Below are 27,586 nucleotides of genomic sequence, written 5' to 3'. Positions count from 1 at the left end.
CATGTTTAATTAAATGGGTTGATGAATGTGGAAAGCTGTAACAAGTAGCATTCCCGTACTATTTTACATCTGCAATAATTATATTTTGCCATAATCTGACCATCAGTTGCAAGGCCACACAATTTTAAGTTGGCCTTGGAATAGGGTGGAAAATAAAATAAGAACAAATCAAGAAATTACAAGCATATAAAATAGAAAAGAACAAAGTTACAAATAAAGTAAGATCTATAGGCTAAGTGATAAATATAAGATAACAAAACTTTTCAAAAAAAAAAAAAAAAAAAATTAAGTGTTGCCAATTGAAGTAATATTTCAGTAGATCCAACAACACCTCTCCTTATTGCACAATAAAAAAGCTCAATCCTCAGTACTGCCAAACACAGTTAATGCTAAACATGGTTCATGAGCACATGCTGGCATTTAATTCCAGGCAAAAACAATCCAAATGTAACAATGACTCAATGCGCTATTTGATGTAAGAATCACACTATCTATGCAACAATGAGCTTATACAGTACCTTTATCGAACAGTGATGTCATTATTACAGAGCGGCTAGCAGTTTTATAACGTGAAAGATTTCCAAACAAATCGACCCACATGCATCACAACATAGTGCTGATTCGATGAAACCCCTCCGCATTACTGATGTTAAGCCTTAAGGGTACTTTCAATGGTGATCTGAACCCAGCCTGAAGCTACCAATGGTGGATCAATGGGAAACTGGTGAGATCAAGGGTCACTAATTACCAGTAAAAATGAAATTGATGGCATCAACAAAGAAAGCTCACAGAGTATAGATGTCAAGGACTGCTCCTTCTTTGTACATCTTTTCCAGCGGGACACAATTAAACACGTTCTCCATCCATCATTCGGATCAATCCAGAAGTGAATAGTGTTGTCCTACAGGCAAACACTGCAGATGTTTAATCTCACGGGTAGAGGACATCTTTAGTTTTCTGACCTTTGTAAACTTGTAAAAGTGACCTTAAACGTGTTAAATTATGTTCATAAAGAGAAAAACATGACATTTTAACCAAATGCACACCCACGAATGCACTCATGCCTGTCGACATGACCGTGCCCGACACCCAACATTAAGCAGGTAATTGCAGACAGCATGTTTATAAGCCTTTAAGCAATTAAATGCACCTTTAGGGAATAAAACCTCCTGACCCAATCCCACAGTCCTTTGCACAATGAGAGCATCCCACTTTCAACTCCCTGAGCGCTTCATAGCCAGTTAATGTCACTTTGACATGACCTCCCCTCAAGAGACGCCACATTCTTTGATCGGTTTAGTTTATCACTAATTAGTCCGACAGCCTGGGAAAACATAAACAAAGACAATGCTGATTGGTTAATTATAAGAGATAATAGAGCTAAACTAAAATGTAATGTGTCTGTTTTTAAACAAAGTGGATTAAAAAATTGGATGCTGAATTGGTGTATTCCTCAAAAATAAAGTTTTCTAGAAAAGTGTGAATCAAATACTTCGATAAAACCACAGCCAAGTGGTTAGACGATCTGCTCTGACACCTCAAGTTATGGTGAGCAAACAGGCTAAGCGGGTTTGAATCAAACCAACATTATTTTCATGATCCCACTCCTTTATCTGCCCTTACAATGATTACAAAATAAAGCAAGGATGGAAAGCATGGTGGGTGGAAATATCATTTTCCGTCCTCGCTATGCTATCAATAATGTTGGAAAGCAATAATTAAACTACATGGGCCGCCACAGACCTACTGTAGTCAGCAGTTGGTGTTCCTGGCTTTCAAGCTCAGTTTGATCGTGAAGAAAATTAACACTGATGGACGCTAAATTAAAACGCCAGCACAAACCGCGTGACTAAGCAGCAATCGGGCTGTGCTGTTGCCTCTCCTCTGGCAGACGGGAAAAGAGCCTGTGGCCAGGGGACTAGGGGTTGCTCCTGGGCTGCATGCTGGAGGGCGGTCACATGGGAAATTACTTTAGGGAACCGCTGCCTGAAGCATGAAATTGAACCCATCCGGTGCATCTGACTGAATCCCTTCGTAATATTTAAAATAATTATGTAGCAAAACCCCTGTGCGTGGTTATAATAGGCCCAGGCCTTTGTCCCCTGGCTCTTGGTTATGACTATCCAACGTGATCTCAGGGCGATTCGTACATTTTTTACGAGGTGGCTAATTCGTACGACCACATTCGTTCATTTTTGTATTGCTTTTGGACAAGGATAAAAGTGGAGTTTCATTATTGTTTTTCTTTATGATAATCGTATGATTCACTTTGTATAAATTGATATGACATTTTAAAATACGTACGGATTCTCTTGAGTTCAGGCTGGACTATTAACATAAAGGCAATAGTGAATGACTGTTGCAAATGACAAAAGGCCAAAGCAAAATACAAACCAACAAACATCGTAAAATGGCATTACATAATATTATATAGTAGATAACAGATCATGCTAGTAAGATAAAATCGTAGATGTTAGACACCGAAGTGCACTTCCTGATGACAATGTCTATTGTTATTAACATGCTATAACAATGTTATTACATTGCAAGTTCAGGGACTTAAATTATTATGTGAAATAGTGTTGGGCGATATGCCCTATTTTCAGATCGTCCTATCGTCAGCCTGTGAGATCGGCGATACACAATATTATCGGGGGGCGGGGCAGTAGTTTACTTATTTTTTTATTTGTTAATTTTTTACTCATTATAACAAGTCACTTGATGGGTGGACAAAAAAAACAAGAGCAACACCGTCATGACCGCAACCTTCTTAAACCTGATGCCATTAATGCGAGCGCGTCATTAAAACCCTATCATGATTACTTAATAACTGTAAAAACATGCATCTGCGCACGCACACACACGTGCGCGCACATAAACAATTCAATGCATTGGTTTAGTGCTGTTGCAGAAGACTACACGTGTCAAGCAGTGGTGCTCTCATGAGGTGCCTTTTTAAACGCATCGGTCCAGCGGAACGCAGTGTTTCCTCTAGGATTTTTTTCAGCTGTGGCGGCAGGGGGCGCCCATGATGATTATAAATGTACATTATTTTTTTTAAAGTAGAATATAGGCTACAGTAAACTAACATGTATTTTTTATCATTTTCATGCTGTCATTTACTTTTCCTCATATTTATAGCATATTGCTTTTCTATGTTTGATCTAAAATGTATTTTCTTAAAAAACGTTACAGTTCGGATATTTCATTGTAGTTTTAATGTAGTGTGCATTGCAAGTTGTGCTCGTGTTTAGCGTTACAGAGCTGTTGCAAACTCACGCACAGTCCTGTTTGATAATCCGCACCACTGTGATTGACCGAACATCCATCAGCAGCAATTTTATTTCACACCCGGTCCGGACCATTTGACATAAAGACCCCGAGCCGGTCACGCCGCAAATCGCGCAGTTAAATATAAACCTTTAACGGTCTTCAGACAGATCTTAAACACAAATAACTTGGATGTTAGACCCGCATTTTACTCTTGTCTATTGAGTCCCGACCTGCATCTACAACACAAATGACACGCGAATAGTCTATTATTACACCCGTTAGATCAAATCCCGTGGGTACCCCGACCCTGCTGTTTCGTCTGAAAACAGATAAAACAGTCTCACCGTCTGCCTCAAGTTTCTATTACCAACGTTCTTCTCTTCCACGGAAATAATGTAAGTTTCCTTACAAACAGATTCGACTATTAATGTCTTGCAGTCGCATATAAGTAGTATTCAGTATTTAGCCTTTTGTTTTTGGACAAATATCATATAATTTAATGTGAAACTTTGTGAGTGTTGATCTAAAGCACAGAAGATTGATTGACAGCTGAGCGGTCAGCAGCGCGCTACTGCGCTTATAGCCTATATTCTGAATAACTAATGACCAGATAAGTTGATAATATGACTGAGTACAGTGATTCCAAATGAATGTCCAAAAAACTCGTAATATGTTAAATCGAAAGTTTAATAATGTCTTTTCTCGCAGCCCTGCGCTGCGTCCGCGTTGAACATCAAATGCGTGATGACCTTGCACCTTAAATTACCCTAAATTTATAGTAATAAAGATAAAAGTAAAACAATATTCGAAACTTCAAATTATGTATTTTTAATTTGTGTAAACTCACAATAAGGAGAAAACTTTGTGCTTACTTAAAATCATTAAAAACATGACGTGCTTTCTGCTGCTTTGGTCAGCGCGTCACAAAAAAAAAACAGAAACTCAAATACTTTTTTATTCGTTTTGTCAATTTAATTATTATTTAAGTGTAACATATTTCGTATAGGCTTATTTATTTTATTATTATTTCTCAAAACAGAGACGTAGCCTAATCATCCTCTGTTCATTTAAATCTATTTGTTCATTAAACTAAACCCATGGAAGAAATTATGATACTTTAGGAGATTTATTTATAAATGAGTTAACAACGCGAATCCAGAAAGGAATTTATTTCTAAGACAGCCAGTCTGGCAGAGCGGACATTTCTGTAGCTTCTTAGCGAGCTGCCGCCGTGGGTTTTGTCTAGAAGGGATACAGCAAATGCCGAAAAGTTAATGATTAGATTTGGAGGTAGGATTATTAGGATGAAAACAGCGGCTCTGGCTAAATGAGATACAAATACATCCTACAATCGTGTGAAATTTTGTGTTTAGAGTTGGGTTTGGTTAAAGGATTAGATTAAAACAGTGGTCAGTCAGCGAGATTTCGTTTGCTGTATCCCTTCTATCCACAACCGCAGGCGTGGCGGGGATGTTTTAGGCATGGCGGGCCGCCACGGTTGAATGTATATAGCTATCATATTTTAAACACAATCATATATTAAACACGAGGGACGTGTTTCTACAACTCCTTGAAATGCATATCATAAACAGGATTAATACCTAGTGATCTGACTTCAGACAGAGCGCAGCTTTCTGCACGTACGCGAGTGAGAGAGAGGCGCTAATATGCAGCGGGTCATATTTTAAACAAAATGTAAAGTTTGCCTCAGCTCGCATGAAACGCATTAAACTGAACAAATACATAAGGATTACTACTTTAGTTTATGTTTAGACTTCGGACAGACGTGAGAGCGCGTGCACGTGAGACAGAGAGAAGCGCAGCTGCTCATGACGCGGCGCGCTGGATTTTAGTGGTAGAAGGAGACCAAGACGCGCGCATTAATGCAGGTACGTGCAAGAAGGAATTCTCTCTTTACAAGCTCTCCACGTAAAGTGAAGCAAAACCCTCATGTGAGGAAAAGCATGCATTGTGGGTGTTAATATAAAACTATGATTATAATAATAATAATAATAACCATTCGCCAACTATCGTCGTGACTATCGCCATGAAAGCCTGCCATTGGCGATATGTCTGAAGATCGTCGATACACGATACTATCGTCTATCGGCACAACCCTAATGTGAAAGGCATTTTTACTAACTCAGCGCAAAAACTAGCTGGCTAAGACTCTGAGTAAGTGAAGAGAGACCACTCCGACATAATTGATGCATAGGAGAAGAGATAAAAAGTGTATGAATGTCGGGTACCTGGAGTGAAATCCTCAGTGGAAAATCTAATACACTCCTCTGATGTAGATGCCTGCTATTATGAGATCTATTAAACTGGTCAGCAGGACCAATATCCAATTCTGAAATGTCCGTTTTAATCTACAATAGCTCAGACCCCTAAGGTAAAGGAACAAGTGATCGGCATTCAGTATATTAATATCCTAAACCTTCACTGAAAAAATAATTGTTGGATTTACGTAATCCAGACTGATATACGTTATCTTAATTTAACATATATCCGCAGAGGTAACAATTTTTATTTTAAAGGTGCCAAAGAATTCATTGAAGTAATATGTTTAATTGTTCTTTGATATTTACATAGAAGGTATGTAAATTTATTAAGTGCAAAAAATATCCAGAAACATTTAATGATATGTCATTACCATGTACAGAGCTCTTATTATTTCACTATGCCTAGGTAAATACAGTTTTTTATTCTATTGCACCTTTAAGAAAACTTGTGATGCCCTTTAATTGAATTTTTTAATTCTTATTAAATTGTATATTATTTAAAATATATTATTTGTTAATATATAGTATTTAAAGTCGCCATAAAAATAAAATTAAAAACTGTCATTTGTTTTGGAATATTATGGTATTTTTTACAAATGACTTATCTGTGAGCTTAATTATTTAAAAAAAGATCATGTGCCCTCATAATCTTTGCTTAACTTATAACTTTCTTTTATACATTTTTAGCCTACTTTCATTGTTTCACGAGATCGCATGCCTATATTTAGTCATAATAATTAACGGTAAACAAACTTTTTTTTTTGAAGGCAGCTCGACCTTAGGTCGGGTTCAAGCCCCAAGTTTAAGTGAAGGAGGAGATGATGAGGAGAGATGCCAGAAGAATTGCGGCCGGGCGCGGAGGCACAGAGACTCCCGTTTACGATATGATTTTAATGATGATGACACTGTTTAGGTTCCTTCAAACCTACGTTAAAAGCGTACCTGTTAAAATATTATTACTGAAGTAAAAGAGTTAATTGTGATCATGGTGTCACGATCACTGGATAATTCTGAAATGACTTTTCAGTCATTTGGGATGTTACCAGGTTGAACGTCTTCACGTATACATGATTATCGAGGTACATTTGGAAATGATTCATAAAGAATACCTCTGTGTTTTAGAAGTACTGTATACTCAAACTCTAAAGACAGCAATGTGATTGCCTATGCACTGGGAGAGAGAGAGAGAGAGAGAGAGTGAGAGAGAGAGAGAGAGAGAGAGAGAGAGAGAGAGAACGAGAGACCGCAGCCTTGTACAAGAGTGGAAATGATCGATGTTATTTGAAGTCGGCTCTTAAAGGACAAAATATCCCATAAGCTATTACGTAGCTATTATACAAATTTTTTCAGAACATTCTTGCAACCCAGTGGTTGGGGGCCTCTGCTCTAGGTAGCGCTTACGCATAATTACGTCAATCAAAATGTTTTTAAAAACTCAAAATAGAATTGTCTCGGAGGCCCCCTAGTGTTCGGGGCCCTGGGCTGCAGCCCATGTTGCCCATTAGGATAACGCGGCCTTGACTATAAAGACACTGTTTTAGCACATTTGTTCCATTTTCACACACAAATTTTGCAAATTATATTTTAGTGTCTTACTTTTACATCCTATACAAAATTATTTGTCCTCTCTTCACTATAAACATATAATGGCTAACAAACATGTACACTGTGTGTACACTACATCGGTAAATGTGATTTAGTTTGCATGTTAACATTTAACATTTGCAGGTTCTATTACTCACAATGGCACATTAATTACAGTAAATCAAAAAGGGACACTGATGGACAAAAGTCTTGAAACTGACATATAAGTATAGCAACACTTTATGTAATATTTGAGTGGAATACTTAAAAAAACCCTACTATTGCCTGACCTTGAATACAACAGAAGCAGAGGTCATTTATATGTCAAATGTTTTGTATATCTGCTGTATGTTTCTTGATTAAAGCCCGGAATACACTACACCTTATCACACTGTGCGACATGTATCGTTTAAACTCTGGTACAAGAGGCATGTAGACTGTACGATGATGACACGGAAGCTTCGGCGGCAGCGTCACATGTTGCGCAACGTCACCAGCATGCGCTCGTGGTAAACAAATACCGGCGCGCAGGTCGTAGCAGCAAACACACTGTGCGGTGATCATGCCGAATTTCTGACACTGTCAGAAAACTATCGTAGGCTATCTTTGGACGCAAGACCGGTGAAAACGGTCGTCTTTGAACCTCTCTTTGTACGACATAGGACCACCGATGAAGAAATCGCGACGATTGTTTCACGATGGCAATCTTTCGTCTGGGACAGCCAATAATCGTGCAGTGTATCCCGGGCTTTAAACACATTTCATTTGCTCAGCTGGAAGTCACTTACACTAATGTCAGGGCTCTGGACTAACTTTTTTCACTAAGAGCACAGTGGCCCCCAACTGAAAATTTTAGGGGCGCAACCAGAAAATTAAGGGGCACACACCGTCAATCAAAATGCTAACCAAATATTCACATTTCTACCAATTTCCACTGTATTACTAATAAATACTTTTATGATAGATGCAGAAACTATAGCGACTGGATGTAAAATTCAGTGGCACACTCTAAATTTTGGTGGCAAAATGCCACAATTTGGTGGCAGTCTGGAGCCCTGTAATGTCTTAACCTGAATCAGTTGTCAATGCTGAATAGTATATAACACTTTTGCTACGGTTCAGTATTTAACTTTTGAATGCTGACTGAAAATCAATTCAAAAGTTATAGCTACATCTTGACATGTTAACATTATGCATTGCTAGGCAGTTGCTGTTTTGGGTAGTTTTTACATGTGTGCTTGCTTAGTGAATAACACCTTTCTCAATAAACTACACGACTTGGAAGTTATTTATGTCCTTCTCACAGTTCAGGATAAATTTAAGTTTAACACTTTGGGGTTTGTTCAAATTCCCAACCCAAAATGCAAGTAAAATTTATATTGAAGTATTACTGGAGCCAATTGAGCTCTATTACAGCCTATCACAAATTTTTATTTCAACAACCTCTGTGCTCGGGTCTCTGTACTGAAATAAAACTTTGACGATAAAAGGCAAACAGTTTGACCAGAGACCCTATTGCAGCAAATCTGTCCAGCAGCAGCTGCAGGGTCTAAAATACGACCCTTTATTTGACCCTAATTCTCCCACATACAGCTTTCATAATGTGCCCTTCTGACACACACACACATAATGAAGCTGATTAATTACCATTCGATCCCAGCAAGGTTCCTCTCTCATTTTTCATAATAATTCCAGAATATATGAACCCAGATTTGGTTTTGAACAAGCACCTGAGTCATGTACACACACGGCTGTTTATTACTTTTTAATGCAACGGTAATGACCAGCCCGCTGATCTCATTGATCAAGATATCCCACACCGAGGCATTGCCAAACCCTGGTCGTTTTTCAAAATTACTCACATGTTTAGCCCAACATGATAGTCTGCTGTAATGGCATGACAGTCCTTAAATTCTGCATTACCAGAGGGAGGCAAATGTTTGAAGAGGATTCTGGGAAATAAGCCTATTTGAGGCAAGCAGAGCACCGTGTGGAGGAGCAGTGAAGCACTGTGGTCTATGTTACTTTGATAAAAAAAAAAACAAAGGCCACAGAACAAAGCTAAGAGCAATTCTGAAAAGCAATCTAACACAGAAACAAGGAGATTAGGGAAACGCGCCTGGCTTCAACACGCACGGATGTGGAAACAGACACATCTAGGTGTGTGTGTGTGTGTGTGTGTGTCCTATCATGGGGTCTTTAACAAGAATTTGATAAGAATTAAAGGGATACTTCACCGATTTAGCATTCAGCTTTGTATCTGTAGAAACCCGGCAGTATTACTGAATGACCATGTTTCCCTCCATCATTTCCCCCTGAGAGGAGAGATATCTGCATTTTGGTTCTGCAAAAAAGTCCTCCGATGATGCAAAAATCGTCATATTACAACATCGGAGGACTTTTTTGCAGAACCAAAATGCAGATATCTCTCCTCTCAGGTGGAAATGAGGGAGGGAAACATGGTCATTCAGTAATACTGCCGGGTTTCTACAGATACAAAGCTGAATGCTAAATCGGTGAAGTATCCCTTTAAAGGAGTCCTCCATTTTCATTAAAAAGAAAATCCTGATAATTTAGTCACACCCATGTCATTTAAGATGTTTATGTTTTTCTTTGTTCTGTCAAGAAGAAATTAAGCTGAGGAAATTTGAGGAATATGTTCCAGGAATTTTCTGAATTTAATACACTGAAAAAATGATTCATTCAATTTACTAAGTTTTTTAAGGTAAGTGGTCGCAATCAATTAATTTAAGCTACATTTAAACTAAAGTTTTGGTTTTGTTTTGTATTTCTTTTTTTTAATGTAGCTTAAGTAAATTGATTGCAACCACTTACCTTTAAAAAATTTAGCAAATTGAATGAATAATTTTTTTCAGGGTAGTCTTTATTAGACCCAAACAGTTCACAGTTTCAATGCAAAAAGGGAGACGCATGTTGTTCCAAATAAAGTGGGGACTGAACCATCTATAATTGCCAAACGTCTAGTAAATCCCTCCGTGAAAAAGTTTTTTTTACCACTGATTCTTCATAGCCAACAGTTTATTATATCCCTCCTTGAAAAAGTTATTTTAACCACAGATTCTTCATATATCTTCATCATTTGGCAGTGAAAACAACACAAACTGAAAACACAGCGTGATATGATGTTTACACACCAACTAGGTCATAGTTTTCGTTTTTCCCGGGCAAGGCTGTAGGCGGAGATTATTATGCAAAGTGTTGGTATTAAGGGCGTTTTATAGTCGTGCGTAAGTTCTACGCCGTAGCTACGACGTAGGCTATGCGTAGCTCTGGGTAGCCTGACATGCACCTCGCAAAAATTTTAACAGCGCGTCAGTTCTACGCGGACCGCAAGCGCGGTGATTGGTCCACCAGAACACCTCCCGTCAGGTAAAAAAAAACTGCGTCATGGGTATTTCCGTTTGCGACGGTGAAAACAAAGATAGGCCAAGTTGGGGAGTGATTTAACTCAAACTGCAACGAAAGTCGCTGTTTATTTACTTCCATCATTGCTGGTCTTCTCAAATCATACACAACAAGTTGCTGTTTCTTCTTCGTTTGTGGGTTAACTTGCCAAGCTTCTTCTTCACTGACGGTCGCGCTGCTACTGTGGTTACACGCGTGGATACTGCCTACCAGTGGTTTGCGCGTGTGTTTGCATGTTGACGCGGAGGACGACGCAAAAGTATAAATGAAAACCGACGCGGAACCTATGCCGTCACAGCTATGCCGTAGGACCTACGCACAACTATAACGAGCCCTTTACGTGGATAAAGTCAGGCAGGAGATTCAATACATATGACGACTCGTTTCAGCGATTCAGAGTCGACTCCCTACTTTAGAAGCCAACAACTTTATTAATTGCACTTTTTGGTTTAACTACTTTGTTTAGATTGATGGACAGCTACATGACACACTGCAATACAGGTCATTTTCAATTTTGGATCTGTGTGGCTCTTTAAACCAATAATCCATATTGTTTTTAAAGCAGTGCGCATTTACTTCCGTCATGACTGAGACACACCTTTCAAAACACATCTATCATTTAAATGCAAGAGTTGTTTCTAGATGTAAAACTTGCAAGTGAACCTCAAAAATCATGAAAGAAAAAATAATCGTCATGACACCTCAATCATGGTCAAATATGCATATATCGGATGGCTGCCTGCAATAGCTACAGTGGTGAAGGCCCTGGGTTTCAAGCAATGTCTCCATCATCCCTGCCTGCCCAGATTCCAGCATCTAAAGGTAAACACTGCCAAAATCACAGCTCATCTTGCAATCACTGAACTGGAAGCTTCACTTGGCGGCAAGGGGAACAGAATGCGCTCCTGGCACACTAATGAAGTAACATCTGAATCGGAGCGTAAGGAATAGGTGCAAAAATTGATTTGCACGCGATCTGAGTGGATACTATCAATTACTTGCACACAACTGAGTGAATATGCCAGTGGGGAGCGGGCATTACTGCTGCCAATTAACAGCTGGAGATACAACAGTAGCCAATGGCAAAATGGCATCATATGGCCAAGAGAGTCTCAGTCCAGAGCTTAAAACAGCTATGTAGATTGCGAAATGGCTCCGGAGGCGATCCTCGGTAGATAATGAAAAACAAAAGAGCTGGGTGTATGCAAATAAAGGGCAAACTAACTTTACTGACTTAACTATAAAGGTGCAGTGTGTAAATTTTAGCTGCATCTAGTGGTGAGGTTGCGAAGTCCACCACTCACCTCTCGTTTATAAAAAAAAAAACACATAGAGAAGCTACAGTAGCCACCACTGAACAAAAATGTCTTCGTCAGAGACAACTTAGTAAAAAAAGTTTGTCTGTTAAGGGCTTTTGTAGAAACATGGTGGCCCAAAATGGCAACTTCCATGTAAGGGGACCCTCGCTGTATGTAGTTAAAAACGTATCATTCTAAGGCAATAAACACAACAGTTCATTATGAAAGCTTTTTATACACCCCTGATCATATAGTTTTTTATATTATTTTGCATTTCTGTCAAGAGATCCTTCTAAAAATTACACACTGCACCTTTAACTGTTTACTTGTAAGACAAATTATGTATTATGTAATTGTGTAAAATTATTGGATATACAGTACAGTAATCACAACTGTAAGTATTTGCACAGTGATTCTGTAAAGTTGGAGGTAGCTACTTGAATGTTGTTTCAAATAATTAAATATTTTTAAAGACCAATTCGGTTATTAAAAAGGCAATTTTGAGGTTTATGATCGCATGATTCTGAGTGACGAGTCTTCCAAACCATTATGAGATTTGATCTATTAAAAGGTTTCTAAATTGCTTGATTGCTCTTGTACACCCAAGGACAAAAAAATTGCAGTGTGCTTATTTGTTTTTATCAAAAGGCAAATGGAATGCAAGATTAATTAAATTTTAATTAAAATTTTAAATGAGAAAAGACGAACAGTTTTGTTTTTACGAACAGAATTCACTTCTGTTTGCCGTCCTCCTCTGTTATAAACAACACATGGCTATGTTGTTTTTGCGAGAGGCATCTATTTTTATCTATGCTACACCTACGGCTTATAAATATTTTCCTTACAAAAACCCATTGCTTCACTTCGGGAGATATTTAATAACTGTATGGATTAGTTTTGATAGGTGCTTTCTGAACCTTTAAAAAAGGGGCACTATCCAATGCCATTAGTATGCTGCAGATAAAGCAAAGTTATTATTTAATACAACTTTGCTTTTGTTCAGCTAAAAGAAAAAAATCATAAAAACCCAAGATAAATTGAGCGCGAGTAAAATATGGGCTAATTTTCAATTTATGTGAAGTATTCCTTAAAGGGACATTCCACTTTTTTTGAAAATATGCTGATTTTCCAGCTCCCCCTAGAGTTAAACATTTGAATCTTACCGTTTTAGAATCCATTCAGCTGATCTCCGGGTCTGGCTGGCGGTACCACTTTTAGCATAGCTTAGCACAATTCATTGAATCTGATTGGACCATTGGCATCGCGCTAAAACATAACCAAAGTTTCGATATTTTTCCTATTTAAAACTCTACTTCTGTAGTTACATAGTGTATTAAGACCGACAGAAAATGTAAAAAGTTGTGATTTTCTACGCAGATATGGTTAGGAGCTATACTCTCATTCCGGCGCAACAATCAAGGACCTTGCCGCTGCAACATGGCTGCAGGCGCAGTGATACTACGCAGTGCCTGAAAATAGTCCCCTGCCATTGAAATTTACTAAGGGGACAATTTTCGGCTGCTGCGTAATATCACTGTGCCACAATGATTTTGGGCTGTTCAAACACAATCACATTCATGTCTACACCACAAAAGCAATCTGGTGAAATGCGTTTTCGACTACCTCTGAATGTGGTCGAAAGTGTAAAAGATCAAAACGTTTCACACCCTGTTTACACCTGTATTTAGCGTTGTCCACTTGTGATCCGATTGACCAAAACACATCTTAATATGAGGTGTAAATAGCCTCTAACATGAACTGTAAAGATTTTTTATTACCCAAAAGGAATAACAACCAGCTGGATGTAAATTATATCGCTTATTGCACAGCTACTTGCCACACGATTAATTACTTGGATACTAAATATTGATTAAACTATTTAATAGCCTCATTTGTAACAAACTCATGTTGGCATGAAGAAATTGACAGCGAAGTGATAGACTAAACATACAAGTAGTACCGGTCAAGATGATTTGCAGTACTCAGATGAGTGATCCGTTACCAGTTTCAGCGAATGTCATACAGTTGCAAATGACCGATGTAAAATTTCACAGAATAATAAGTGATAGTTGATATGCTCTCATAGATTTACATGCTTTAGTGTACTGTAAATGATACTCAAACACCATCACATTAACACAAACACACACATGCTGAGATTACTCACAGCAGGTGGATTCTGCTTCGTCTGAACCATCTGGACACTCAGGTTCTCCATCACATCTCCAGCGGGCTGGGACGCACTGTCCGTTCTTACAAGCAAAATCTGTCGTGGCACACGTCTTTTTTGCTGTTTAAGGAAATAGAGGAAAAGAATGTTTTTAATGCATTAAATTTAAATGCAAATGTGCATATATGTGCACATATTAACAGGGAAAGTAAAAATGCATAATATAACTAAAATCAAACATAACTGATCTACAGTATTAGGTCACCACACTTTGGAGCCGACTAAATTAGATTACTACAAATTGATAACAAATTACACTTGGCAACAACGGAGAAAGAAACTTAAGAAGCTTCATTCAACAACAAATAGCAAGCGCTATATGGCTAGGTGCACAATATTTCTCTGCCGCTTCTTCTGGTTGTGTTTGTGGTTTAATTGGGAAGAGAGCTTGAATGAACTGAGGAAATGGGTCTATCGGGATCAATTACGAAAGCACAGGTGCACATTATTGTGAATATATGAACCCTTAACTTTTGTTTTTGAACGCTTGTAGATAAAGCCAGCTTGCTTTAAGTCTAGTAAATCTGTTGATGGGGTAAAACAGCCTGCAGGGAGAGTAAATGATTAACCGTTGTCAACTCTCTGGGAGAAAGACCAATAAGAGCTTTATCAGGGAGTTTTTTTAAAGATAGTTCTCACAAACATGCAACACCATGTTCTGCAAATACTACTTATGCTTATTTTTTTTCTAATAAACAATGTGTCTTTGTATAGAAATTTTTTTTTTATATTTATTTAAATGGCATATGTGATTTTTTTCCAGATTTATACATACATTGTTGCACTTCAACTTTTATTTACAAAAAAATTACAATTCATTTCAACTTTCTTAACTAGTGAGAAGTTAGTGCTGTCACGATTCTGAAATTTGGCTGATGGTTAATTGCCTGTTTTAGGACTTTTATGACGATTATGATGATTAATTGTCTGTTTTATTGCTTTGACATTTAATTCTCATAAATGTTTGTTTGTTCATGAAATCATTTTCATTAATTGTTGTGATTATTTCAATAAAATCTTTTGCAAGGTTTACCTGGCAGTAAATATTACTACACATAACACATATTTAAAAGTATTTATTTAATGAATATATCTTTTAAAAACTGAAAATTCTTCATAAAAAATAAACATTGTTGTGATTAATTAAATCTTTCACTTCATTAAAATTGGAATTGCTCTTTTGTAAATGTATGTTTTACCTGGGAGTATATACTATTTATTAACTCTTTCCCCGCCATTGACGAGATATCTCGTCAATTAAGGGAAAACGCTTCCCCGCCAATGACGAGATTTTCCGTCTTTCCGCAATCCCGCTATTATCCACCAGGTGGCGCGCTTCCGCAACTTTTTAAACCCGGAAGTATTGCCCTATGGCAAGCAGCTGCATGTCCGTGTCTGTTTTAAAGATTGCTCTGAATGGGATCTCTATGAAAAGTCCGTCACAAAAATGGAATTATCTCTGCTTTTTGCTCAAAATGTGTTGTTTTTGCAGAAACCTACCCATATTCAAAAGCTGATTACAAAAGAACCACTGAAGGTAGGAAGAAACTTTTTTTTTTTTGAAAGCAGAGGGTCTGTTTTTTCATTTGGTATATTGTATATATATTTAAAGAAGAACATTTTCTGGAAGGCATTAAACTTTGGTGAAAATCATGAAAAACGCTGGCGCTGGCTAGCAACTTTTTTATAAAACGCTGGCGGTGAAATAGTTAAAGGGACAATAAGTAGGATTTACCCCATCTAGTGGTGAAATTGTATTTTGCATTCAAACGAATAGTGCTCTCTAGCGCCTCGCTTTTCCAAATGCGTGTTGCAACTATGATAGCAGTTATGTAATCACTGATCTCCTTGTCCGTTTTAGCTGGTTCACGTGTTCTGAATGAAAACGCGTTGTGGAAATGCGTTGGTACGCTAGTGCTTTTTGTCCCTCTCTGCTATTATAGTTTATCAATACGGTGGAACGACATGAAACCCTCCTTGGACTTACCCGTTCAATGTAAGTAAAGAGAAGAAATTCTAAGCTTACAAAGAAAAGTCCGATCACTGGCAGAGGTCATTTGAAAATAACAAGGACATATTTATGAATAAAGACATTGATTTTGATAAATAAAACCCGTAAAACCCTACTTACGTCCCTTTAAAGTTTTTCAGCATTTTTGTTTTTTCCACTGTTTTGAGTGATTTTGCAAAATATTATGTTACAATATCAGTTAAGGAGCGCCATCTAATACTGTCTCGTTTATATATGCGCTGCAGCTCCCCCTTGTGTTTTTTAAAGAGATGTGCAATCATTGCGGTGATCTGAAATCATCACGATGAGGTCAAACAATCGCGATGAGACGATTATTTATTCATTGTGACAGCCCTTTAAGGAGTTGCTATAAATTATAAAAATAAAGCTTGAATCAACCAAAGATAGTTGGACTGTATTTTGTTATTCTAAATTCAAGTTGAATAAACATAAAAATGTAAGTGCAAAAATTTTCATGTCATTTGAAACAGAACATGGTCTGACCTGTGGTTTAAGCTGCATGGCATTTCAAGATTCATTTAAGGCCAATTTCAATTATATTATTATAAATATATATCAAATGTAATTTGTAAAGTTATTCGAAATGTATTTTTAAGTTCTTCTTAACAATTTCTTTTAGTATCACAAAACAATAATTCTGTCTTTACAATATACTTCCAACTGTCTGCTTTCAAATAAGACCAAACTTATGTTTTTAGAGCAAAGGCTTTATGAACTGTATCTATTTTAGTTTGGGTATGACACATTTTTTTTAAAAGGTGGGTAAAAGCTGAAGAGGTTAACTCAATTTAATAACTAAATAACATAAAAACACATGTTAATATTACCTAAAAAAAACATTTTTACAGTGTTGGAAATGACAAAATCAGTTAAAAATTACATTAAATCTAATGTAAAATAGTACAAACCTTCAAAGAGATTTACTTTAAATCTAGGCACATGAAAGTCATAGAAACAATCAAACAAATGCACTGTGAACCTGTCTTGCTACAGAAAGGTAAACCTGTCTTGCTACAGAGAGGTAATTCTGTAAAATTTTTCTTTGGAACGGTGAACAAATCCCAAGCCTCTCATCAGAACAAGAGGATTTAATCTAAGTCTCTCCTATCTCCCCAGCCAAGCTACCTGATACTGAAACAAGCCTAGAGATTTACCAGTTCACACAGCACAGAGACCCTGTTTCCCAATCCCTTATCTTCCTCTGAAACCAGTAGGTTATGGGTTGAGTACTTTCAAAGTCTACAGAAAGAGGTGGTCAGTGAGCATTGAGCACCAGTTAATTACCAAAGATCCTTCAATAGCCTTATCACAAGGACAAAACGTGACTGCACCACAGACTACATGTCTTTCAAGCAAAACACTTCATTCCTTTTCTTAAAGGTAAAGCGTGGAAATTGTTTAGTGGACCAATCACAGTGCTTGCGGTCCACGTAGAACGGACATGTTGTTACATCTTTGCGAGGTGCACGTCAAGCTACGCTGTGCTACAGACAGCCTACGGCGTATGGCACAGAACTTACGCGCGACTATAAATTACAATTTCCTGAAAGGACCTTTTCATAGTCTTAAGAACCTTTTTCTACTACAAAGACCTAAGATCATATAACCAAACAGCCTGACAAAGAGCATTTTTTTGGAACCTTTAATTTTTAGTAGTGTAGCTTAATGTGCAAACAATTCATGTTTGATAACTGAAAGTGCAAAAGCACGGTGACTCCTACAACAATGCTATTTGTGTTTAAGCAGTCCAATGCGTCACATGGTTGAACTGTGTGGAGTCTGGGGTGGGACGTCATTATTTTGCAATTGCATTTTTGTGTCAAAAATCACAGCTTGAAGTGATGCCAAATGTTACTGACTTGGGGAGGTGGATATTATGTTGCGTAGGTCTGGGAAAACCCGGCCAAGCACACGTGTTGGTTTAACTAATTTTCCTGTAGGACTTCAGACGAAGACAGGCGGCCTCAAGCACCGACTCATGGGATGTACTGATTAAAAGATGCTATGTATTACAAGCACCATATATTCCATTATGCAGATACTCACATACTTTAAGGTTGCATATACAGTTCCATTGAATAACACAACATGCTATTTAAAATAAATAGAAAAAATCTATTAAATCACACATACTATATATAAACATTAGCAAATGGTAATTCCCCTGGTAAAACTTTAAAAGGCAAGAATAAGCAAAGGATAGGGAATATATTCGCAATTAGTGCAAGTAGGAAAATCCATGACATTCCCAGAATTCCATAAAAAAGGAGCCTTTCACTAAAGGAGCTCTAGGGATTGATGTTTAGCAGTAGCTAGCAGTTTCTTTGTTCCCTGCCATCGTTTCACGGAGCGGGTGGTCTGCATTGGACATGACTGTAGAGTAAGGTCAAAGTCCTTCGATTTTCACAAGCCATTTCCTCCAAGACTTCACAGAGAATGTCTGACTGCAGGCTAAACACGTCTGACACCTTCAACTTCCTGGAAACTGCCAAAAACCTTAGAAAATTGTCAATCTACTTCAAGCTGTACTATCAGCTTTGAGGTAACAAAATCATGCCTGAAGGTGATTTACGTTGGGGTTTTTAAGAGCTTTTAGAAAACAGCAGACATTTATTAGCTTCTAGCAGCTCTAGTCTAATGATTGTTAATTTTGATGTAATATATGATAGTCCACTTATGTCACCTGGGACAATTATAGGCTGTTATAACAGATTACATGCTGTTTGGAAAGCTGCTATGATTGACTGACTGGTTTACTGTATGTGGTTCTGAGTGTTCGTTTCAGATTAGAGAGCTCACCTATTATGGGGTAAGGCAATGGCAGTGCCATCTTGAGAAGGGCTATAAACATAAAGCAGTCGTAATGTACAGTAAATGGAGTCTGTGAAAAGATGCATCTCAAAGGGTCACACATTCAGTCCATCTCATGCTTTCAGATGTTACAGATTAAATCTTATTTAAAGGAAAACACCACAATTTTTCAATATTTTATAATGTTCTTAACCTCAACTTAGATGATTTAATACATACCTATCTTTTTTCAATGCGTACACTTAGTCTTTGTACAGCGCGTCGTGAATGTGTTAGCATTTAGCCTAGCCCCATTCATTCCAAACAGGGATGAATTTAGAAGCCACCAAACACTTCCATGTTTTCCCTATTTAAAGACTGTTACATGAGTAGTTACACGAGTAAGTATGGTGGCACAAAATAAAACGCAATTTTTGTTTTGTGGCTTCTAAATTCATCCCTGTTTGGATCCTAAGAAATGAATGGGGCTAGGCTAAATGTTAACACATTCATGAGGCGCTGTACAAAGATTAAAGGACAAGTTCGGTATTTTACACTTAAAGCCCTGTTTTCAGATTGTTTGCGAGGTGGAGCGGTTTTGACTGAAATTTTGACATGTGCGGCTGCCCGAGAATTTTCGGGTGTTTGTTGTTTCACCTCCCACCTCTACAATGGGTGTGTAGGTGCACTGGGGCAGTCCTTCCTAGAATGCATTAAACTTTCGTTTGCAGGGACGTGGGGCTCGCCGAGTGGTCGGGGGTGTTCACTGGTGTGCTCACACAGGAATTGCTGCAAAAGATGCTTTCCAACAGGTGTTTTAGCATTTGTTGTAAACTTGTGGACCTATTTTTCCAAACGCCTCACACCTGTATATTCTTCCGCTGAGAGCTTGAATAATAGACACTCCAGCCCAGTTGGTGGCCTTAATCTGCCTTTGCCAATTGCAAGAATACAAACGAGTTCCCGGCGCGGAGTAATACCGTACCTCACAGCACATCTAATACAAGTCAATGGAGTTGGCAAAAATTACGATAAAACCTGTTGGAAAGCATCTTTTGCAGCGATTTTTGTGTGAGCATATCAGTGAACACCCCTGACCACTCGGTGAGTTTTACGTCTTTGTAAATTAAAGTTTAATGCCTTTTAGGAAGGATTGTTCCTGTGCACCTATAAACCCATTGTAGAGGTGGGAGGTGATACAAGAAACACCCGAAAATAGGAACATAGAAATAGAAACATCTGAAAACAGGGCTGTTTTCCTTTAAAGTACAATGCATGATATTTGGGCTTAAATATTTCTAAAATATTCATGATGACATTGTGGTCAATATACAACAAATAGATATTGTACATAGTACAATGATCTTAATATATACTACAATAATACTTAAAGGAATAGTCTACTCATTTTCAATATTAAAATATGTTATTACCTTAACTAAGAATTGTTGATACATCCCTCTATCATCTGTGTGCGTGCACGTAAGCGCTGGAGCGCGCTGTGACGCTTCGATAGCATTTAGCTTAGCCCCATTCATTCAATGGTACCATTTAGAGATAAAGTTAGAAGTGACCAAACACATCAACGTTTTTCCTATTTAAGACCAGTAGTTATACGAGCAAGTTTGGTGGTACAAAATAAAACGTAGCGTTTTTCTAAGCGGATTTAAAAGAGGAACTATATTTTATGGCGTAATAGCACTTTTGGGAGTACTTCGACTCGCCTGAAAAGTCCGCTCCCCTTCTCACTCTCATAATGGGAGAGGGAGGGTGTTACTGCGCCGAGTCGAAGTACTCCCAAAAGTGCTATTACTCCATAAAATATAGTTCTTCTTTTAAATCCGCTTAAAAAAGCGCTACGTTTTATTTTGTACCACCAAACTTGCTCGTATAACTACTGGTCTTAAATAGGAAAAACGTTGATGTGTTTGGTCACTTCTAACTTTATCTCTAAATGGTACCATTGAATGAATGGGGCTAAGCTAAATGCTATCGAGGCGTCGCAGCGTGCTCCAGCGCTTGCGTGCACGCGCACGGATGGTGGAGGGATGTATCGGCAGTTCTTGGTTGGGGTTGTAACATATTTTGATATTGAAAATGAGTAGACTATTCCTTTAATATTGTGAATTGCAATGGTCTGAGGTAAATGTAAAAATATTCTTTTAATAAATGAATTGAAAAAACTGCACGGATTATTTTTAATTGTATTGTAGTTATTACATTTCTAATACAAGCATTTCTAATATACTTGATAAACAGTATTTGCTCCAAATTGTGTATTTTAGATTGAAAAATGACTATAACATTAATATTAAGGTAAACATACTAACAAAAGAAAACACTGTACACTAAATATGTTCATCTACATGGTAATGGATGTTCTGGGGACTATATTATCATTCTTTCTTCTCTATTTGCACTAACATTGAGATAAAGATAGACATACATACACATAATCATATACAATTCATAGGCTTGTCAATTCCCCCCACTTCAGTCGATAAGATGTACTGCCTGTATCACTGCGTGACTGAGACACACTCCACTTCCTAAGTACCCTATACAGTAGTAGTTATGTAGCACGCACAAACCATGAAGCGTGAAAAGTGTTGTAAAGGTCTCCATGCTTCATGCTGTGACCTGCTCAGTTCCTATGTGTGCGAGAGAGTATGTACAAGTCAAAGAGATGAAGATAACGAAGAGATCCTATTAAAAAATAAGATAAGAGAGTTGTGTAAAGACCGGTTATATGGTGTGTGCATGTGTGAAAGTGTCTCTGGTCAGTTTACATGCTGCCTATGAACTACAAAGAGTGTGGATGTAAGGATACGGAGAGGCCGTAAGACCGGAGCTAGACAGATCAAAGAAGAAAGACTTTGAAATATATACACACATACACAGAATAAAACATCAAATGGTAGCAGGCACTTTCCAAAAACAACAATAAAAGTAACATTAAAGGATGTCTACAGAAAATCATTAGGCATCTAGTGATGCAATATTATTCTGATACAATATCTGGGCTAGATATTTTTAATTGCTTTAATATTGCAATTTCACAACTTTAATGCACTGCGATTTAAAACTGTTAATTACGGTTTATAAAGTTTTTATATGGATATTTTTCTTACAAAATCCATTACCCTAAGAAAGCATTTATTAACCCCTTGGAGCCATGTGGATTACTTCTGTAAAGGATGGATGCAATTTTTGGCTTCAAAAACCATTATGAACATTTTCTAATATAACTCCAATTGTGTTACTTTAAAGGATGATAGTCATATACATCTCGGATGGCTTAAGGGTGAATAAATCATGGGGTATTTTTCATTTTTTGCTGAACTCTCCTTTTAACACCATACAAGACATTGCTGTGTCCAATGTAGAAAAATCACGCAATGGAAATATTTCATTGGTTTCAGTGTGTTTTAATGGACCCAGTCCTTTAGGGTCTACAATATTTATTGTTGCCATTAAGATATCACTACAGTATGTCACCAGTACCCCCCCACCCCGGCAATGGTAACAATGAGATTAAGCCTGAAACCCAGGTGAATTTCAGAGGCACAACTAAAGTAAGAAGATAAAACCCCATGAGCATGGCATTACACTGATGCTTCACAGCTGAACGGCGAGCACTAATCTGCCTCTGCTCCCTCTGTATGCAGATTTTGTGAAAGCACCTTCATCGCACACCTTCTGTAACCTTTTTGTTTAACACTTCAAGGAGTATGAATATCTCTGTGAACGAGATACTGAAGAGGAAAGCGATTGCAAGCATGCAAATAGCTCTAGTCAATGAGCACCTGAGAAAGCTTTAACTGAGCATTTTGACAACTTGGAATCCGTTCTCGTACAACAAAATACCTTCTTAAAAGTAAAACCGATAAATGCAGTGTAAAAAATAGGTCAATTTGGAGTGGCACAGGGCCATCCCACTGAAAGGGGAAAAGAGGCGCTGCTATTGCTGGTGTCAGCAACTTGGCTGGGAATAAAAGTTTCTCTGAAGTGCTGATCCAGAACAAACTTTTTACAACTAAATCTGAGTATAAATCCATGCAGAAATATGCAAACCCAGATTTAGGGTGGCGCACAATTACAACAGCAGCTTGGCGTGTAATAGCCATGCAATATTAAATAAGAGAGTGTTAAAGTGACAGTTGTCAAGAAGCCTCTTCAATATAATGATTGTGGACAGGGACCAGAAAACTCCATGATTTGACACTGTCAATCAAAGTATTGTCTCAGTGTCTCAGAAACTGTTTTAACATGTTTGAGATCCTATCTCACGGATCGTCACCTTTTTGTATCTATGAGTGGTTTCAGATTTGATTTAGGCAGTGTCTGTACCGGTGTTCCTCAGGGTTCAATATTAGGTCCTTTGCCTTTTTAGCATTTATGTATTTTCTAAGACTGCTCTTAAGATCGCTCGGGCTCAATTACCACTTTTATGCATATTTATATTCATTCTAAGCCTGGACAAAATGTGGATAATTATTTCGCTCACAATTTATCTCTAATATAAAAAGGTGGATGACCCAAAACTATGTGGTTCTTAACAGTGATAAGACTGTTAGGTCCTGCTTGTTGGTTCTCCTCATCAGCTGCATAAAGCTGGTTTACCAACGCAAAACGTTGATGACTCTAAAATCTAAAAAAAATATATTTGATTTGACTTTGTCATTTGACCCACATGAGCAATATACTGTTAATAACTCCTTTTTTCATCTTAAAAATATCGGCAGACTTAGCACTGTGCTCTTCCGTTTAGTGACTGAAAGACTCCGCATTGACTACTGCAATGCACTAGTGTTGGGCGATATGCCCCATCTTGAGAACGTCCTATCGTCAGCGTGTGAGATCGCCGGTGGGGGGGGGGTGTTGGTGTGGGGGGTAGTTTACTCATTTATCTATTCGTTCATTTTTTACCCATTTATGACAAGTCATTTGATTGGTGGACACAAAAGAACCAAGGGCAACACTGTCATGACCGCAACCTTCTTAAAACTGATGCCATTAATCTAAGCGTCATTAAAGCACAAGCCCTCTGAAATTTCTTGTGTGCCAGGGAGCGGGGACAACACCCTCGCTGATTTTAAACCCCTGCCACCCTTTCCAGTGCAATGAAATGTCAGAGCCGTGCGAATTACAAGCTCATGTGCAATGAAGAGTCTGAATCATGCGTATTACAAGTTCAATTGCTAGAGTCCATGCTGCCGCATTTAGGTCAAAGCAAACGTTATATTTGTTTATACTTGCGCTTTGGTCTGCAACGCGAGCCTCCGCTGATCGCATGTCTCAACAAACTCTCTCGCGCAAAGTGAAGCCCACAAACCCTCTCATGCAAGGAAAAGCATGCAATGCACATGTTAATGTGAAACTATGATGACACTAATAACCAATCATCGCCAACTATCATCATGAAAGGTTGCTATTGGTGATATGTCTGGCGATCGTTGATACACGATACCATCGTCTACGGCACAACCCTACAATGCACTTCTTCCCAGGGTTTTTTAAAACCACACAAAATAAATTGCAATATGTGCGAAATTCAGCTGCAAGAAGCTTGACTGGTACCAGGAAAATTGAGCATATTACGCCAATATTAAAATATTTGCACTGGCTTTCAGTTAGGTTTCGCATTGATTTTAAGATCCTTATGTTCACATATAAGGCATTGCATGGTCTGGCCCCTAAATATCTGTCCTTAGGTAAATGCTTAGGTTACTTAGCAACAACAGATGATCTGGAGTGCCCACGTGCTTTAAAAAGGAGGAAAGTAGCATGGTCACGTTTTCCGAGTGGTTTTAGACGCGAAATGTAAAGCAAATGAGCACATGTGATTGGCCATTTCGGTGGGTGCTCAAGCCCAGCCCAGGAGCACCCACGGGATCTGCGCCTATGTACGTGATGGTGTACTGGTAGCGCAGATTGATACTTTTTTGCAACCTTGAGTGACCAAGAGAGAATATCTTGCCCCATTACTCTGCCCCCAAGCAGCGGGTCATCATCACTGATATCAGTTGCCTCCCCTTGCAAATAGTGCACTAATTTGGAGTCTGCTGGCCATTTGCATTCACACAAACTTGAACACTTCTTGCTGCACAAGATTGTAATTTATATTTTTTGTGACGTACACACCACCGCGGGTCCAACTTCACCACCGTGGTTGTGCAGTGATTATGACAACTGTCACACCTCTATTAAACAGTAACTCTCAGGGCTTAGCACTGAACACATAGACCATGGGATTGCTTTTTTACTCTCAAAGTCACATTTCTTCGCCAATGTCATACGTTCAGACTTTAAAGTGCGATTTTAAGAACGCTTTAAGGTGGTGACAACCTAATCTATGTTGTTCTTGGTTCTTTGGAGCCCGAAGACAAGCGTTTGAAGCAAATATACAGCAGACCGCAGTTGTTATTTTCAGCACTGAGGTGAGGACAAGCAGTCAAACAGACCCTATCAGGATCTGTCAAAACATTGCAGGTGATTTTTGTTTGGGGGGCAAAGGTAGGCAAAAAAGCAAAGAGAGCAATGACTGTAAGCAATGAAGTGAGCATTACTGTAAACTATTGTTTATTTATATACCAATGTCTGCTCATTGGTATAGATATCAGCATCGGTGCCTAATATAATAAAACAGTAATATGTAGTATTCAATTACCAGGGATAACCATCTTGTGAAATTGTGCAATGAAATGCACCATGTATGTGATTTTCGAATGAGATGATTTTATGGCAAATATTTCAGACACATATATACATGTATATATAAATAAATATATATATATATATATATATATATATATATATATATATATATATATTAGGGCTGTCAAAATAAACGCGTTAATAACGCGTTAACGCAAATTCATTTTAACGGCACTAATTTTATTATCGCGCGATTAAGGCAACACGCAATTTCTGTTTGACCCACAGCTGGATGAATTGAGACGCAGCAAGTGACTGGCGCTGTCTAGATGAGTCGGAGCTTTTCATAAAAATAAGAACATTAAGCTCTCGTCTAGCGAATCCAATGCTCTAAATGGTCATTAAACATCTAAAATGCACGTTTTCTGCACGTGCAGTTTTCTTTATCTGCACGTTTTCTGTGAGGTGTACCGTCCCAAATCCATATAAAGCAAAGATGCGTCTTCTTTCACTTTTTAGTTTCGTTTTAAAAAGCATTCAGAAATTATAGAAAATAGACCGCAGGACTTACTTGATGGTAAAATAATTATTAAGAGAGATAAAGTTCGGGATCTGATTGATGTTAAAAGAGTTATTAAGAGTGACAAGGCTCAAAAGCGATGTCTGACGCAGACGTCTGAAGCGCGTGCACACAAACGCGCGAGTGCGTGACACTTCGTGCTATTTATACGCATCTTTAGGAGACTGGGCTCGATATATATAGACATCTAACACAAATTTACAGGTTTAAAAATATCTGTTTTGACAAGAATTCACGCAGGTATGACCTATAATCTGTTATATCTGAAGTGAATGTTTGGCTAACTGTTAAGGAAAAGTATCTGTTGTGTCATTTATATTAAACCCTTGCATTATCCTACAGTCTTAAAGTGGTCTGTCTCAATGTCAAAATTTAACAATAAAAAAAACCATATATGTATATTGATATTGTTTTTGCTCTGCATTAACAGGTATAGTTCTGTCATGCTTTGTCAGATTCCAACAATTGGTCCAATTGTTTGAAGCTTTTTAATAGAGAATGTTAAAATATAAGTGACACATTTTTGAAAATTTGCTTATCCCAACTCAATTTGCCAGCACAGGTCACAAATGATGCAGCAGCAAACAGAAATGGAGAAAGAACAAGGTCTTCTAAAGGCAAAAACATTTATAAAACTATGGCTGATGGTTCTGTTGAAAATGTAAACAGGCTGTTGTAGACGTACATTTGCATATAGCATATATATTATCCAAATTCATGCTGATTAGAGCATTAAAAACGTAAAAAGTGTTACATTTAGGTAAATTTAGAACAGATAAAAATGTGCGATTAATTTGCGATTAATCGCGAGTTAACTCATGATATCATGCGATTAACTGCGATTAAATATTTAAATCTATTGACAGCCCTAATATATATATATATATATATATATACATACATATATATATATACATACATATATATATATATATACATACATATATATATATATACATACATATATATATATATATACATATATATATATATATACATATATATATATATATATACATATATATATATATATACATATATATATATATATATACATATATACATATATATATACATATATACATATATATATACATATATACATATATATATACATATATACATATATATATACATATATACATATATATATACACATACATATATATATATACATACATATATATATATACATACATATATATATATACATATATATATATATACATATATATATATATATATATATATATATATATATATATATATATATATATATATATATATATACATATATATATATATATATATATATATATATATATATATATATATATATATATATATATATATATATATATATATATATATATATACATATATATATATACATATATATATATATATTATAGTCTCATTGATAGGTCAATGTAC

At 37.3% G+C, this 27,586-nt stretch overlaps 1 protein-coding gene across 6 annotated transcripts in view; it reads right to left on the bottom strand.

The window, feature by feature from the left end:
* Positions 1–27,586, bottom strand: part of lrp8 (low density lipoprotein receptor-related protein 8, apolipoprotein e receptor) — a 240,181-nt gene that overhangs the window by 106,500 nt on the left and 106,095 nt on the right. For all 6 annotated transcript variants that reach the window (XM_055212408.2, XM_055212411.2, XM_055212410.2 and 3 more), the window contains exon 3: positions 14,031–14,153. In XM_055212408.2, coding sequence (XP_055068383.2) covers positions 14,031–14,153 — 123 coding nt within the window. The remainder of the gene's footprint in view (positions 1–14,030; positions 14,154–27,586) is intronic.

The sequence above is a fragment of the Misgurnus anguillicaudatus genome, chromosome 8, assembly GCF_027580225.2.
Source record: "Misgurnus anguillicaudatus chromosome 8, ASM2758022v2, whole genome shotgun sequence".
Classification (NCBI taxonomy): domain Eukaryota; kingdom Metazoa; phylum Chordata; class Actinopteri; order Cypriniformes; family Cobitidae; genus Misgurnus; species Misgurnus anguillicaudatus.
The sequence above is the reverse complement of the archived record's forward strand: the minus strand, read 5'-3'. Positions and strand labels throughout refer to the sequence as shown.